At 41.0% G+C, this 16,758-nt stretch overlaps 1 protein-coding gene across 1 annotated transcript; it reads right to left on the bottom strand.

Annotated features, from left to right (window-relative positions):
- Nucleotides 1-12,134: 12,134 nt before the first annotated feature.
- Nucleotides 12,135-15,051, bottom strand: sox18 (SRY-box transcription factor 18). Its single transcript, XM_079559137.1, has 2 exons — nt 14,588-15,051; nt 12,135-13,511 (listed from the first exon to the last, which is right to left on the bottom strand). Exons 1-2 carry the CDS (start codon nt 14,928-14,930, stop codon nt 12,376-12,378), a joined length of 1,479 nt encoding a protein of 492 aa, XP_079415263.1. The 5' UTR covers nt 14,931-15,051; the 3' UTR covers nt 12,135-12,375.
- Nucleotides 15,052-16,758: the final 1,707 nt, after the last annotated feature.

The following is a 16,758-nucleotide window of genomic DNA, read 5'->3' as shown; positions in this document are numbered from 1 at the left end:
ATTTTGAGTTGGTAAGTCAAATTATGAGAAGTACACAAATTAAGGCGAATAATTTTTTATTTTTTTGTAGATAGATTTTTTATTTTTTTTATAGATAGATTTTTTTCAGAAGAGATTGTGTTTTTAAAAAAGATAGGTTAAAAGTGAAAAAAATGTTTTTAGGGGAAGCTCAATAAAATCAGGCTAGAGATGTTAAAAAAATCCCTCAGAAAAAAAGCAAACTTAACGTAAACAAAATATTGCTGAGTACAAGACTGGGAAGTTTGGAGGTTGTAGGAGCAGATTAAGTAAAGAAAATCTCAAACCTCGGTTCGCTAGTGGAAAAAATGTCATAACTTAAGCACCATAAAGGTTTGGTGTTTGTCTAAATTTTGTAGAAGACGCTAAATTTCATTTTGATGTAAAGTAAGTAATAATATATAGAAACATGTTTTCTTGTAAAGTCCCCCTTTCCGGATCTCAGCAGCTAATCAGAGTCTAGTATCCCACGTTGACCAATGAGACAAGCTTTTCCTGTGAACCAGCCTGCCAGGGCAATCAGGAGGAGGGGGAGGAGCTTGATCGTTAACTTTTGAAAATTCTGTGCTTGCTCGCCTCATTTTGCAAACTAAAATGGGCTTTCTGGTTGATTGTGAGTTAGAGCCGGCTTTATGGTTCCGAGCCTAACTAAAGGTGTGGGGGTTGAACCTCTTAAATGTATCCGGGTGAATGTTTCACTGCACTGACGCCGATATTTGACCTTCCACACTGCATACACTTTGATATGTGGCCCTTGAAAAAAAAAAAAAAAAAAAAAGTTTGGACACCTCAGCTTTAAGGGGAAAAAAATAGCTAAAAATCTCAACATTGACCACTGCAAGAATAATCGGTGTTGTTCCTGCTGTATCTCACCTTAAGATCACATGTTCTTAAATCGAGTCATTTTAACTAATTAAAATGTATTTTTTCTGCCGTGCTCTTTCTTTTGATCTCCACAAATTGTGCCATCACTGGGTTTATGAGTCATTCATTTGTTAGCATGCCATTTGCCAACAAATGGTGGCCTATATTTATTTTTACTGTTGTTCTCCCTCTGCTGCCAGCGGAGGGCACTGCAAGCATGACATAAGATGCTGACAGTAAAAAGTGCAGTCCTTGCTTATAAAGTGTCTTTTTTCATATTATTTGTGGTTATAAAACATCAATGCTAAGTCCAAAAAACTGCAAATGAATGATTGACACGGCCGAGGCTTTAAATGGATCGCATGATGTCATCAGGGGGTTTCTCTCTTTCTCCGCGCCACTTAAAAACTATCGCCCGAGTCACCGCTGCTTCCTGTTTCCTGTCTTGGCAGGAAGTAGATCAGAGCTCACTTCCTTTGTGAGGACTCGCAGGGTCAACGGAGAGAAGGGCTGCTATTGGAATATTTTCACTAAAAAAACATGCTGAAGAAATTTATGTCTGTAAATACCACTTTCGGATTGTTTTGCTTTCACCGCAGTTAATACATCAACTCTTAATACATAAACAAAAACACTCAATAAATTCGAGCCTTAAGTTTTTATTGGCGGAAAATCTGTTAAAAAATATGCTTCTTTACAGACCTTACCTCGACCTCATAGATTTGCTTCTCTGACAGATAACAATGGATTTCACTGGTGTAAGATGGTTTGTAATTGCTTTCAGTACAATAAATACAGTATCTTTCCACGCAAACCAAGTGCCCAGCCAGAAACAGCTGTTGCTAGCTTTGTTTTGCTAATCATGGTAGCATCACAGAAATATAAAGGAGAAGCAGCGTTCGATCCTAATGTATGTGGACATTTAGCAAAGTAGGCTAGTCCGGGACACTCTTTAGAGTCCGTTAGCCTGATCAATGGATTTTTCCTATAACTGTTAGCATTAGCCACCAAACATCGTAAAATATAATTTGTTGTCAACCCATCGACCACATTTAGGTAAAACCTAGTTAGAAATCATTAATGAATGTACAGACCTTTTGGGATTGTACTTTAGACACAAATTAGCATCTAGAAGTGTCTTGTGAGCTAAATGCTAACTCAGTCAAGTTTCTGCTTTTTGCGCAATTGGATACACATCCAATGGTCACTAGACATCACATTATACTACGTTAATGATAAAGTAACCATATTCATACTTATGGGGATGGAACATTCAATTTAAATCGGGTCCGGAAGCCGTTGGCTAGCAAATGTGCGCATTTGTAGGAACAGGCTCAGATAGCTAAAAGCATTTCTGTGATATCTATGGGTAGCATAATCAGAAGGGTAGTTTTAGTTGTTTATTGTTGTTTATTGTTGTTTGTCTGGACAGCGCATGATAATGAACACATACTTGCAAACACCACACTGGATTGTGGACACGAGCTAATTTCACTCTACCTGGCCTAATGTACATGTTTTTAGTGATAGGGAAAACCGGAGCACCCAGAGGAAACCTACAGGCGGGTAGCAGAGAGATTTTTATTTCAGTATTTCTCTACAAAAGTACAAAAACACCACCTCAGCCTGTTAAAATGATTGGTGCTTAAATCAAGTCTGTGGGAACATACAGTATTTTACTTTTTCAGGTTGCGGCTTGTCCGACTGTAAAGGTGGGTTTAAAGTAGCCTATGCAGTGGACGTTTCACCTTTCACCTCAAAAGCTTTGTCAACAACCAGTACAGACACCGACATAAACCTCCCTTCTCCACGACTGAGAGCCCACACAAACATATTAGCTCAACATTAACTTGAGCACTCACAGAATATGTCTGCCAATACCCCTATACTGACCCGGGACACACGACTGCTCCTTCCAGGCCCCGGTATCCGCGACATTTCCCACATTTTCCTCCATCTAAACATCTCGATCCGCCGTCTGATCAAAAATTCTCATCAAACTTTGGCCTATTAGAGCGAGCCTGTGTGTGATTTAGACTGCGGCTTTTTTCCTGCCTTTGCCTTTGAGCGTCGATACCACTTCTGGGCAAACAAAGCAGATGCCGAAACGAGATCAAACTACTGGAACATCCACAGAGGGACACAAATCACTCCCCCGAAAACTTCCCCGAACATGTGGTGAGAGGCGTTTTATTAGACCACCAAATGCACAGAGGTGGAATGAGAAAAACATGGCCGATCGCTGACATTCAGGCAAGTATCGGGGGCAGTGAAATCGGCTGAAGTGAGTCGGGCCTGTTGTTAATGATAGATGATAAAATGCACTGAAGCATATGGCGAGACTTGGTGTTCGCTGGAGGAAATGTAGGAGCACATGGGGATGCAGAGTTGAGTGATAAAGCAGCCCCGGCCAATATTTGAGTCCATTTTAAATCACTTCGTCTGAGTTTTAGGAAACAGGTCGGGACTTTAATGGGAACTGCAAACATGTGTTATGCTAAGCCAGCTTTGTGAGTATGTGTATGCTAACCCTCCAGCTAGGTCCTCCCTGATCACGGATGGCATTTATAAAGAGCTTTGTGCAGATAAATCCACAAAGTACTTTACAGAAAGCAAGTGCAATGGAACACAGCCGTAGTTCAGGTTTTCCAGCTATTGTGGACTGGATTTGGTTCGCTTCTTGAGTTGAGGAAACTAGACTATTCAAAGACTCTTCTGATGAATGAAACAATAAACATATGCCGTACACGTGGGGTTATGACAGTCCTGATCTGACTGTGAAAAACATCGCTATTAGCTGTGGGACGCTTAGTAGGAAATGGAGGGAGGCTCTGGAAGGTTATTTTTCTAATAGACTTTCCATTGAAACTTTTTGTCTCTCTTTAAGTCATTATTGAGTAGGTTGGGGCTGAGTATGAAAGTGTGAAAATGTTCTTGTTTATGTGGGAGGGGGTGGGTGTGAGGGGCCGTTTATAAATCTGTAAAGCAGTGTTACATTAAAGGTGCAATATGTAATGTTTTGACATTGTAGCAGTGTTAGTTTCGTCGATTTAGTCAAAGTGATATTTTTTCATGACTAAAATTGGACTAAAACTATATAGAACATTTTTCATTAGACTAAAATTATGACTAAAATATCTAAGACTAGATAAAATGAAAAGGAGAGACTAAAATCATCCAAACTTCTATTGAGAGTCTGAAAGAGTCTCATGTCATGCAAATTCTCTGCCTAAGGAACAGCTCTGAGTTTGTTCATGTGGGAGCAGCTCCATGAAGCAGAGGAACTTGATTAATTAAGACTATAATAAATATTATAAAGGCAAAGTTGACTACTTTTACTTGCAATTTTAGTTGATTAAAGCTAGACTAAAATTGAAGATTTGTTTTGGACTAAATCTCAACTAAAATTGAATTTTAAGACTAAAACTAAATTAAAATATGTTGTCAAAATGAACACTGCCTTGTAGTGACCCAGCAGCTGTATGAGTGGTCAGCACGGTGCCTTTACTTTCCAACATAGTGGTCTCAGGACGCTCCAGGATCAATTGTTTTGAGAGAACCTACAAAACAATTGGTCCTGGAGCTTTGTTGAGGCCGTCGTGATCAAAATTCCAATAAAAAGTAGCATTTTGTTGTACTGTTGTTGGCTAGTGACCTATAAAGCACCTTACCCTTAAAGCCACACCACGTAGAATTTTACCCAATAAATTAAATTGAAATGCAAGCATTTATTTGATTTTTCTATTTTTTTAAATATTTTTTTTACATTTATTTTTTTTATTTTACAGATTTTTTCATCATTGAAAACAACCTCATAAATGTACAAACAAACATGAGCCTTTGCTGTGAGCGGCTCACCTTTCATAAGTTGTGACTGTAGCTTTACCGGGAGTGGGTACGTCTCCAGCTCGTCTCCATGGAGATGTTGAATAAAGGCAGGAAAATGTGAGATTCAAACAGGTTAGGTCCTCATCCAAACACATTTTTTGATTACCCAGTGCAGTAATAGTAATAGCATTTTCTGTGTTGAGCTGGTCATTAGGAGCATGTTTTCTTTGTACTGATGGCAGCAATATAGTCCAAAATGTTACACAGTGTGCCTTTAAATTAACTTTGTTTGATTGACAGACATGTCTTGTTTGTCTTAACATGTGCTACAACATCCTTACTGTCACTATTAACATTTTTGCCCTATTTTAAACATGGAAGCTGATTCCAAAGACCTATAGTGCTGAACGCTGGGGGAAAAGGCAAACAATGACTTGTAGAATGCAGTGTTTGCTGCTCTTACATTCTACAAGAGCGAGAAGATTCTGAGGACAGAAGTGGAACGTCCTCAAGACAATCAACCAAATTCAGTAGACAATGTTTTTTAAAGCTTTACTATGATGAATAATTTCCAATGGCTGTGAGCCTTCACAAATTAAAATGAGTATATTCAACTGAAATATATTTAAATACATAAACCCATAAGTTTAAAGAAATAGCTGTTTCTTGAGCATTCCAAAGTCTTGATACATCGAACAAAAATGAAGGAAATTAAAACAATAGCCTTTGGGACTATACGCAGGGACAGGCCAGAGGACTGGAGAGAAGAGTATGAGTTGAGGATGTCTGGGATTTACCATAGTGACTACCCATTTAAAGGTGTATTATGGAACTTTTAGGCGAAAATAAAACAACGTATTTGAGTTGTGACCCAATGGCTGTTTGGCATCTTCACTGTCCAGCACGGCGGCCTCGAGAAAAGCTCCAGGATCGATTGTTTTCTAGGTCTTATGGTGAGAGGGTCCACCATCAGCGAAAACCCACCAGAAACCCATTGATTTACATTTAAACCTTTGTGCCGATTAGAAAAACAAAACAAAGAAAGTGCTGACACAAAGCACACACTCTTGCTGAAGGATAGAAATTACCGTCTGTAGCAGGGACGTCCTAACCACATGTGGCCAAAAAAACGGCGCAGCACTGGGGCTGGAGACGCAGGAAAATCCCTCTGTTTTCTCCCTAAAACACATGGACAGACTACTACAGCCACTCTGTCTCTGTTTATGTTCACTGGCCTTGAATATTACTGTCCCTTTGAGTTTAGCACAACATGTTCAGCCTCTTTAAGTACTTTTTTCTGTACGCTAGAGCTGGAATCCAACCTCCGATCTCCAGTTTGTGTTCTATTCAGTTCCCCATACGAACTGCACTGTATGTACTGTACGTCTCCTTGTCCTGATCTGCTCTCTTTGCGGTTGATTAGGCCTTCGCCGCCAGTCTCAGGTCATCGCTCTTCGGTAAATATGTGCGGATGAAAAATTGATGGAAGGAATTTCAAACCGCTGTTGTTATACATGATCCAGATTCGTACGCTCTCTCTCTCTCTCTCTCCTGGATGTGAAGGGGAATCCGAGCTCGTGTTATCTTTTCCACTCAGGGCTAAACGCAGCGCTGCGAGGTGTTCCCAACAAAATATACAATACTTCCGCTCCCGCTCCACGGACACACACCCTTTCCCCTCCCCAGCATCCCACGCTTCCACACCGTTTCCTCGCATTCCAGCCGGCTACAAAGCTGCAAGCAGACACACAAAAAGAAAAGACTCTGCTGCGTCTCGAGAACATGAGGTGTTATGGGAAAAACGGTTATTGCAATGTGGTTGTTGGAGCATAAGTTACAACTCGAGATAGATCAATCAAAGTGAGGTGGTGGAAATCCAAGGCCTGGGTTGAGCTAACGTTGGAGCTTTGACCCAGGAAGGTAGAAAAGGCCAAAGGCTGGTGCCATAGAAAAGAGCGCAGGGAGGCAGGTGAAGAAGAAGAAGAAGAAGAAGAAGAAGAAGAAGAAGAAGAAGAAGAAGAAGAAGAAGAAGAAGAAGAAGAAGAAGAAGATCTTTATTTATATAGCGCCTTTCACAGACATATAGTCACAAAGCGCTTTACATGAGACAATTGTACATTCACTCCATACTTGGTGGTGGAAAGCTACGTTTGTAGCTTCAGTTTCCCCTGGGGGAGACTGTCAGAGGCGCTTTCGCGACTACACACGTCTGCGCCAACGGACCCTCTGACCACCACCATACATTCACTCACACATCATTCATCCTGGCCTATTGTGCAAGAAGAAGAAGAAGATTGGTTCGATCTGAAGGACATCTTATGTTATGACAAGAAGGTCGTGGGTTGGATTCACAAGCTCGTGGTATACTCCTCCCAAGATTACCATAGGTCATGAGAGGTGGGACAAGAAAATTGTTCAAATGTAGGGTATATTTGTGTTTTATTTGGTTTTCTCAAAGCTGTGAAAGAGAAAAAAAAAAACATAAAAAAACATAATAAATCAGGGGGGGTAAAAGTGCACAACATAGTTAACCCATCCACCAGCCCCATAAATAAATTGTAATAATATATAACAAATTGAAATGTCTGTGTAGGCTCTCAGTCGCACAGGAGTTGTCGATCTTTAATGAAGGTTCTTGAGTCACCTTCTCTGCTCTGTAGTTGAAGTGTCGAGCGCTTCGTCGCTCATCCACAAAGCTTTGTCAGTGAACTAAGGTTCAGCTCAGCTCGCAGTCCAGATATAGACCACAAGGAGGAGTTCAGCTAGGCTCAGTCCCTCCCCTCTATTAACAGCTACTGTCACCGGTAAATATCTTAGAAGTCTAAGTGGTGTCGACCTGAGTTTCAGTCTTAACGGCCCTACTCTCAGCTGATCACTGCTAGTTACCTGCCTATTGATCTGTCCTGGGCTGAGTTTCAGCCTCATTAGTATTAGCATAACAGAGCTCTCCAGGCCAAGCGTGCAGGAGGCAGCTGTACAGCATAGACAGGGGAAATCTAAGTCCACCATTCCTGTTCATGAAGGGATTATGTTTCTTCACAAAAATTGCTTCTTTGATTCTTCTTTCAAACCAAGGTTTTTCTCTCTGGATTTGAAGTGGAGGTGGACAGCAGACTGAGGGCCGTTTGTGCTTTCCCCGCGGCGTTGATAAAGCCTCTTCTGTAGATGTTGTTTGGTTACTTCAATGCCATGCATTCCTCTTCTTTACCACAAATTTAAACCGGACTCAATCCATTTTCAGATTTCGTCAGTGCAAATATAAGAAATGATGGGTATGAAAATAAAATGACAAAAAAACTAGAGCAGTGCTTAAACTACAGCAGTGCAGTTATTCTCATATGTATGTGCCTTTTTGCTCTTTTTGGGAATAGCCTCAATGAAGGACACTTAACATATTTAACCCAAAGAACAAGACTCTTGAGAAGCACCCCTTTCTCCTATTGAGCACCTGTTGTATTTTTAGATGTTTTTCCCCCCAGATCAACGGTGCGCTCCTTCGTTCTCTTCCTTTATCTTACAAAACGATGTGGAAAACAGAAACAGCAAATGCTTGTTTGCCAGCCGTCATGGAGACCAAAGTGATCGTTATTTCGCGATACTTTCCCTCACTCCGTGCCTTCTTCCCCCCCCCCACATTTTCTTCCCTGAATTAATCACAGCACAAACACGACTAATTTCGCGTTCAGCCCCCCATCTTTTATCCATCATACATACAGTAACTCTGATCTCTGCCGGACTGCTTTCCAAAATATCTCTCCGTGACACTTCTGGGAAAACCCTGCTTGTTATTTGTCCTCATGTGACTGTTCGAAAAAATACCCTTTGTTACCATCCCAAAAGTCAGCGCTCTTATTTCTCTCTGTCCCGATAATTATTACCAAAAGTTGAAAGTCGTTGCACCGCTCCAAAAAACAAAACAAAAAAAAGTCTCGTCTCTTTCTGATGTTCTTGGTGTGTCACAGCAGATTAAAACGGAAAAGGTCCAGAAAAATGTCAAACGCAGATGTCAAAGCATCTTTCAGAGGCTGCCATTTTGCGCCACCCCCCCCCCCCGTCTTCGATAAGCTGACTTTCTTGAGAAAAAGAAAATCGTCACGTTGCTCTGTTTTTTGACCAACCGCGGCCACAGGGATCAGTGCGGTGAGTACAACTGGTTTCACTGTACGCCGTGCTCGGTTCAGATCTACTGTTTCATGCTCCAGAAAGTCTCCTCTGTCAGGCTAATGTGGAGCAGATGCAGCGAAAAAAAAAAAATGCATCAAAAAGACATTGGCTTAAAGTTCTGTTTTCAAAAATGAGGAAAACAGAGAGAGAGAGAGAGAGAGCGAGAGAGAGAGAGAAAGGGCCTTCACAAACAAGCTCGGGACAACAACCTTGGACTTGCATGCTGGAAAAAATGTGTTTTCGGGTTCTCTTACAAATGAAATGTTTACTGGTAAGGCATACTAAATCTAGCTTTAACCTCTTAACCCCATTGCTCTAACCAAGTGCATTTTGTCCAGTTCAGCTTTACCCAAATCTAAAAACTTCTCGACTGGAGTCCTACAGCCTGCAGGCCAGGGTAACGCCCCTACGGAACTGATCTTTTTCCTTGCGTTGTTGCCGTGTTGTTGTCACTTTAGACGTTCTTTTTCCCCATCGCACTTTTTTTTCACGCTTTTCATCCTTGTTTTTGTCTCTCTTTTTTTCACTTCTTTGTCTCATTTTTGTCGCTATTTTGACGCTTTTGTTTGAGAAACTTTTAGATTTGGGTAAAGCCAAACTGGAGAAAATGTGCTCGGTTCAGGTGGGGGTTAAGAGGCTAATTGTGAAAGTAGAAAATGCATTTGAACTCCTGAATTAAGTAATAAATATATGCACAGAATGTGAATATATGACCATTGAGGCAGGCAAGTCTTCCCTTAGGAGAGCCAATCATCCAGACAACTTTTCACTTTTATTATATTCCCCAAGGAGTCTAGGTGTCTTCCAATGGAATCTTAAAGGACTTGACAACATGTCAGTGTTTTGGACCACTTTAATAACTGAGATAGATATTACATCACATTATATTTCTCTAAAATCATCTTTGGAGGTCATAAGATATAAATGCTTGAGGGACGGTTTCACGAGCCTGACATTGAATTCTCCAAACATCTGTCTGAACTAAATTTCAGGTCTTGTGTACTTTAAGGATAAGGTGCTTTATTTTGTCATTATACAACACTGTACAATGAAATATGTCCTCTGCATTTAACCCATCCATCCAGTACAACATACTTAACCTCTTAACCCCCGCCTTAACCAAGCACATTTTCTCCAGTTTGGCTTTACCCAAATCTAAAGCTTCTTGAAAAAAAGCGTCAAAATTGCAACAAGAAATGAGACGACAACGAGGATTCAAATGCAACAAAAGAGCGACAAAAACATGACAGAAAAACAAAGAAAAAGAGTCAAATAAAGTGACAAAAAAGCCACAAAAGAGTAAGAGAAACGTGTAAAAAAAAAAAAAGAAAAAAAAAGTGACGTCAACGTGGCAGCAACGCAAGGATAAAGATCTGTTTTAGAAAAGTTTTGTTGGGCCTTAACTTTCAAATGAGGTGTGGCACTGTCCCCTTTTAGATTTGGGTAAAGCTGGACTGCACTCGGTTAAGGTGGGGGTTAAGAGGTTAAAGTGCATATGACACATTGGCTTCACCTTTTGCTAAAACATAGTTGGCAAAATTATACTTAAGATTTTGTTAAAATGGTTTCCCACAGTTCTACTTACTTTACTTCATATCAAAGTATGGCGAGGTGTGACATGCTCGTTTTATGGCATTTCTATCATTTCAGTGGCTTCTAAATGTGGTCAATGGATTGATAACAGCTGAAAACATATGGATCAGCTTGCTAACTGTTCGCAACAAGCGCGGATCGAATGCCACTTCTCCATTTCATTTCTATGGTGACATACGTCTATGTAAACAATTGTATCTACTGCCGTGCCAACCATGTGACACCAATGAGAAATGATAGAGCTAGAATTCTATGGAACTATCCCTCTGTCATTCACATGAACATACAAAAACAACATTTCTCCCAACTGTTCTTCATTAAATTGCTGCTTCACGAAGTAAACCTGTGAGCCATCGAACTAAGTCATAATTACAAAAGGATTCAAACCTGTCATGTACACTTTAAGCCAGTTTTAAGACATAGTTCCCCAAAAAATTGCTGTGAAGGTAAAGGTTTTAAACTTTAATGTCTTTATTCCAGCACAAACAGAAAACAGTTCTTTTCAAAATGTAAAACAGAAAAATGCTTTTAGACAAATACACCATTATTTACATCTTTTAAACAATACTTCCTTTGGGTATTTTGTTCTATTCTATACACATTTAACCAGTGCAAAAAGAATATTCATAGTCTCAGACAGTATATTTCTTCTTCCAAAACCATAACATCTCCATATATACAATAAATCACTATCAAGACAATAAACACGAACGACGCTACAACATTGAGACATTATCACTGATTTGTGGTGTTTTTCCTTTGGCCAAACCAGTCTTTAAACCGTCAGATTTGACATTTTGTTTAAACAAACGCTATGTTTACGGGCTTCAAAACGTCAAAGTTCCTTGCATGTATGTTGGCCAAAAAGAACAGTAACTTTATCCTTGTGTGGAAAGAGGGGGGGGGGTTGAAAAAACGCCATCTATCACAGTCAAATCCAACCAGATCCAACTTGTAAAGCATCCCCCAATCATTTGTGGGGCAAGCCAGTGGTCAGCTGTAGGGTTCAGAGCCAAGCGATTCCAGTAATAACTCTCCAACAAAAAAGTTGGACGATCTTCGCAACTCCTCGGACGCTTCGCTCACTGTCCGTTTCTGAAATCAGTCCAACATTTCGAGTTCTTGTGAGTTAATTCTTGGAAAATGTTTCACGAAGATGATGTACATAGTTGTAAAAACCTGAGATGCCTTGATCAAAAACGTACTACACTGTCACAATTTCATCCAGCATTTCTAAAGCCGTGCTAATATTCACTCTATCACAATTTTCCAAAATGGTAATGACTTCCAGTTTCTTGGCGTTAGCCATAATGCTAAAATAGTTCAAATTCCCAAGCATGTTTGGAAACCACAAGGCCTTGCTACACTAATAAAACTAAATTAGGCAGTTTGCTGATCTTGACAAGGCAGAAATCCATGGGGGTTCAACCACATCGGCAAAAAGAGCCAAAGTATCCAGTTATTAGGATCAAATAATACTCACTCTAATGTCGAAAAGTCAAGTAAAATCAAATGGTTGAGATGAAGAAGTCTTTGTTTTTCGCATTGTAGTTGGAGTTGAAATAACAGAGGTTTAAGCAACGTTACAATTTTTATCAACTGAAGGTCAAGATTTTTGCAATTCAAATGTTTTATAAATAGATGACCACCAGTGACATAGCGCTTGGAAATAATTAAAAATACAATCTAGATATTAATACACAGGAAACCAGTTTGCTAGGCCCAATAAACTCTCGAAACTTTGACAAGAGCAGTTGCAGACGGCTGGAAATGTCGAGCAACTTTGAGCAGGTGGGAGTGGACTCTCACCGCTGAGTGCAAATTCTACTAAACAATTCCTCAAACATTTTTGTAGTAGCCCATACAGTGCTACAATGACCAACAGTGTAGCAGCTGCCTTCGGATGATTTATCCGCTAATACATGCGCTATAATAGACCGCACTTGTTGCATCTGACAAGGCCGAAATGAGCGGGCTGCTAGCATCCTCGCAACCGCTAGCCATAATGCTACCGATGTCCCTACTGATCGCCCCTCCGTTCATGCTACCCCCAGCGCTACCTCGGCCAAGTTTGGATCCGTAAAGATCTTCTCTGTTCCTCCGCATGTATTGGTCGAACTCGTGTCTATCAACTTCTGACCAAAAATCGGAAGAAGCCAAGTTCGCTAGGTTAGCGGATGCATCGGATTGGTCTGCGTGTTGCGTTGGGTGGAGAAATGTTGAATGAGGAAGGCTAGAATTTGCGCAAGAAGAAGACGTTTCGGGTGGCGGCGATAATTGGCCAAGATTTGTTGACCCAAAATGGTTAGCATTTGATGGGATGCTAGCGGGGTACATTTGGCTGTAGTAGCTAATTGTTTGGTTAGCTTTGGTTGGGTCGTGAGTGGGTGAATAGGATGAAGATTCAATTAGACATTTGACGGGATTTCTTAAAGCGATGTGATGGATTTGGCTCAGTCTGGAGTTTACATCGCTTTCAGCTCTTGGACTTCTTAGCGGGCTCAAACTGCTAATGCTACTATTTAAGCTAATCATTTGTGACTGCTCATTTTGGCTGTAATGGTGATTGTAGTGCTGAATTTGCTGGTGGTAGCCGTTCCAACCTCCCCCCATTGCGCTCTCGTCCTGGACATGTTGCGGAAAAAACACAGACTCGCCATTTCCAGAATCATCCAGGACATCTAGGGGTGACATCTCCGGAGTGGGCAAGCCGTAAGTCTCCATATCCAAGTGAGCAGAAGAGGGAACGTCCCGGAAGTGGCCCATCAGGTGATGGGGGTGATGATGGTGAGGGTGGGCGCCCAGATGTCCGTAAGATTGGGCTCCAGAGATGTTCTCAGCCATGCCCAGGCCAGAAGCTCCTCCCTGGGTTAAGCTGTGGATCAGGATCCCCGGCTCGACCCTCTTGAGCTTTTTGGTGGTCTTTTTGCGACGCGGGCGGTATTTGTAGTTGGGGTGGTCCTGGAGGTGTTGGACCCTCAAGCGCTCGGCTTCCTCCACGAACGGACGCTTGTCAGGGGCACTGAGGGCTTTCCATGACTGACCTAAGCAAAGCAGAACAGAAAACACAGGGCTTTATTACGCTAAATAATAGGTTGCGTTTACATTCATGATATGCAAAGGGAATGGCAGTTGTTGAAGTAGGGCGGTCAAAGTTCTACTGGATCAAACCACACGAAGCAATTCAATCACACAGGCTGCATCACAGTAGAACATTGCCTAGATAATTCTGTAAGGGCTTTGGACCTATGTTTGAACAATCAGTGATCCATCATTTGTTGTTTGTATCATTTCCAGTTTGTAGTGCCTCGCCCACTATATTGTTGCATTAGTATAATATTCTCGAAGCTATAGACTATGGAAATATTCTTTGATCATTTTGATTATATAAAATTATAATGATTAGAGTATTGTCTGAAAACAAGTACGAAAGACCAGTTGATCAAACCATAAAACGGATGATCTTATAATACGGTAACTGCAAAGACTTTATTAGTATTATCATTACATTTTAAATATCTTTTAATCATATATAGTCTTTTGTTTTTTTATTATTTATGGCATATATTTTATTTATTGGGCTACTTTTTCCAGTATGTTTTTTTCAAGCTTTAAAGTAAAGGATAAGGATAACAGTCAGTGAAGCTGTCCTGAAAGCAACATAATATTTATGATGAAATTTGTTAACACTGCACCCGCTCTAAAATCAATATATGGTTGATTCTTCTTTGTTTGTTTGTCTGTCTTCTCAAAATCTTTCAAAAACATGTTGAGTGATTGATTGATTACATTTACACTTTTACAATTATTAATTAATTTCATTATATGAGTTCTAAATAAATTACAAAATCCAGTTAACGATAAACAAAGAAGTACACAAAAGTACAAATGGTGTAAGTCCTCCTCACATTTAAATACTGGCGGTAGTGATATTAGTGCATATTATATTAGTACATATCATTACTTTCATTTGACTAAGGTGCAGTGATCTCATTCCTTCTTTCAGCTTTATGCTTTTTCAATGTTTAGAAATAGAGTTATTGTGAAAATGACAAAATTAAAGTGTAGAATATACATAATTTCTCTAAACCCCAGTCATACATCTGTGCAGATGTCTTACCGAGCATCTTACTGAGCACCGCGTTGTGGAGGTCAGGATTCTGCAGAGCCAGTCTCTTCCTCTCGTCTTTGGCCCACACCATGAAAGCGTTCATGGGCCTGCGGATCCTCTGCTCGCCCCCCGCGGTCTTCCCGTCCTCGGGCACACCTCCCCTGGACTGCTCCCCCGATGCCGGCCCTCTTCCGGTTCTCATGGTCCCGCTGTCCGGAGAGCTGCAGTCCCCAGACAGGCTGTGCTCGAACCCCATCTCGGGGTCCGATACCGGGCTTGGCGTCCCTGACGTCCAGGGTCCATCCAGAGGTACTCTTTTTGGATGTAGGAAACTGGACTCGGCTAAATTCATAATGGAAGTTTTGGGAGATTGATGTGAATTCTGACCAGCCAAGTTTCAAGTCGCTGAAATGTGCTTCCTCAGATGAAGAGGACCACAAAAAGAGGACTGTTTGCACTATTTTTGGCAGAACAAATTTTCAAAGGAAAGCTTATCAAAATGCAACTCAATCAAGTTAAAAATCAACCTGGAGTTGTCCTTGATGTTCTACAAAATTTACACATGCACATACAATTCATCTTTGACATTTAGAATTTCTGTAAGGAAAATCCTTCTAGTCCAAGTGATAAATGGTAAGTGATAAATTTCCAAAACATTAAAATGGGAGTGCAAAACATCAAGACGAAACTGAAAGCTTTGGCTTACAAAATGATTAGTTTCTTGGCAAATCCCCAAACAAAATTTCAAAAGAATTCAAAAACAAGGTCAACATCTTAAAGTGCTTCCTCCCAAAACGACTAAAATGAAAATATAAATGTCCAGTAAAGGATTCCAAAAATCGTAGCAGTTGAAGCTACTTGATCCCAAGTCCCTCTGCCTTTCTCCGGGACACTTTTCCTCCTCTATCCCGTTGTTTTAGATTGTGCGGCGCAGCGGTTTTCTCTCCCCCCTGTCCCGCCTGTGTCTGTCCCGTTTGAAAGTTTTGAAACTTGTGGCCAGTTCTAACCAACGAAAAGTCTTTTTATACCCCGCCCAGACCGATGGCACAAATATATAACCGTAAAGCTTAACCAATGAGACGCCAGCGGGATACTACAAGGCTGTGAGAGAGTGTGGGGAGTTTTTTTGGAGGATTCATTAGGAGGGGGGTGCCTTCCTCCGATGTGGGAGCGGGCCGCCACCCTTTTCCTATGCCCCCCTCTTCGCAAACTGCTGTCCCGGGCCGAGATGTAATCAGAGCGAGTCCATTGTTTCGGGACAAGTCTCGCACACACCACTGCACACATTGAAGACGTGCAGAGGAGCGGACAAGGCATACTGTACTATGGAGGGAAAGAGGGGCACATTACGTCATTGTTTTTGGTTGTTTCGTGAGTAAATAGTTTACAATTTGTATGAAGCTGAAGAGCATGAATTCTAACAAGCTTTTTCATGCAATTTGCAGATTTTCATGCTGAATGGGTTTCCCTTTGAGACTAGCCACATTACTATGACGAGAGCAGGTAATGGTGACGTCTTTAGCCACAACAGATAGTCTGTGTTTGCTGATGCATGTTCACAGTATTATTGGATCTCAAACCCTCATGGTGAGTCTCTGAGGCAGCTAATGGGCTTTTCTGAAAGGCTAAAGGTCCATGGAGACGTTTATGTTATGACGCCTTGGCGTAAAATCAACCTGGTAGACTCATAACAGCGTCACCTGCCTTCTTCCAATCATCGCCTAATAAGCAGCCAATCAGGATCGCAGTCACACCGCCACCAATCATTGCCCAGGATTCCACATTATACAGTGCCAAGAAAAAGTAAGTACAACGTCTGGAGTTTCTCACATTTCTGCCTTAATTGGTCACTAAATGTGGTCTGTGGTTGTGAGCATCTTATCTGCAATTACAGAAAAGCAGTTATTGCTGCAAAAGCAGGGTCAGCCAGATATTAAATAGTGGGGTTTACAAAACTGCTGCAGTTCAGTGAGATTCAGGCGGTGTACTTGCTTATCCCTCCCTGTCCTGTGAATGTTTATAAGTTGTGTTCAATAAAAGTATGATTAAATTTAAATGTTTGGATGGAATTAGTTCAGGCAGACACTGTTTGATCATTCCTGTGATTTTGGAGATCAGACCACATTTAGTGGCCAATTTCGGCAGAAATGTGAGAAATTTCTTACTTCTTCTCAGCACTA

Source organism: Gobius niger, assembly GCF_951799975.1.
Source record: "Gobius niger genome assembly, chromosome: 6".
Lineage (NCBI taxonomy): Eukaryota > Metazoa > Chordata > Actinopteri > Gobiiformes > Gobiidae > Gobius > Gobius niger.
This window is presented reverse-complemented; position numbering and strand designations above follow the sequence as displayed.

Bases quoted from the DNA above. Each gene is read 5' to 3' on its own strand.
- sox18 (XM_079559137.1), bottom strand. From the start codon at position 14,930: ATGAATTTAGCCGAGTCCAGTTTCCTACATCCAAAAAGAGTACCTCTG. The intron at 13,512-14,587 runs GTAAGACATCTG...TGCTTTGCTTAG, and splicing joins GGTGCTCAGTAAGATGCTCG to GTCAGTCATGGAAAGCCCTC.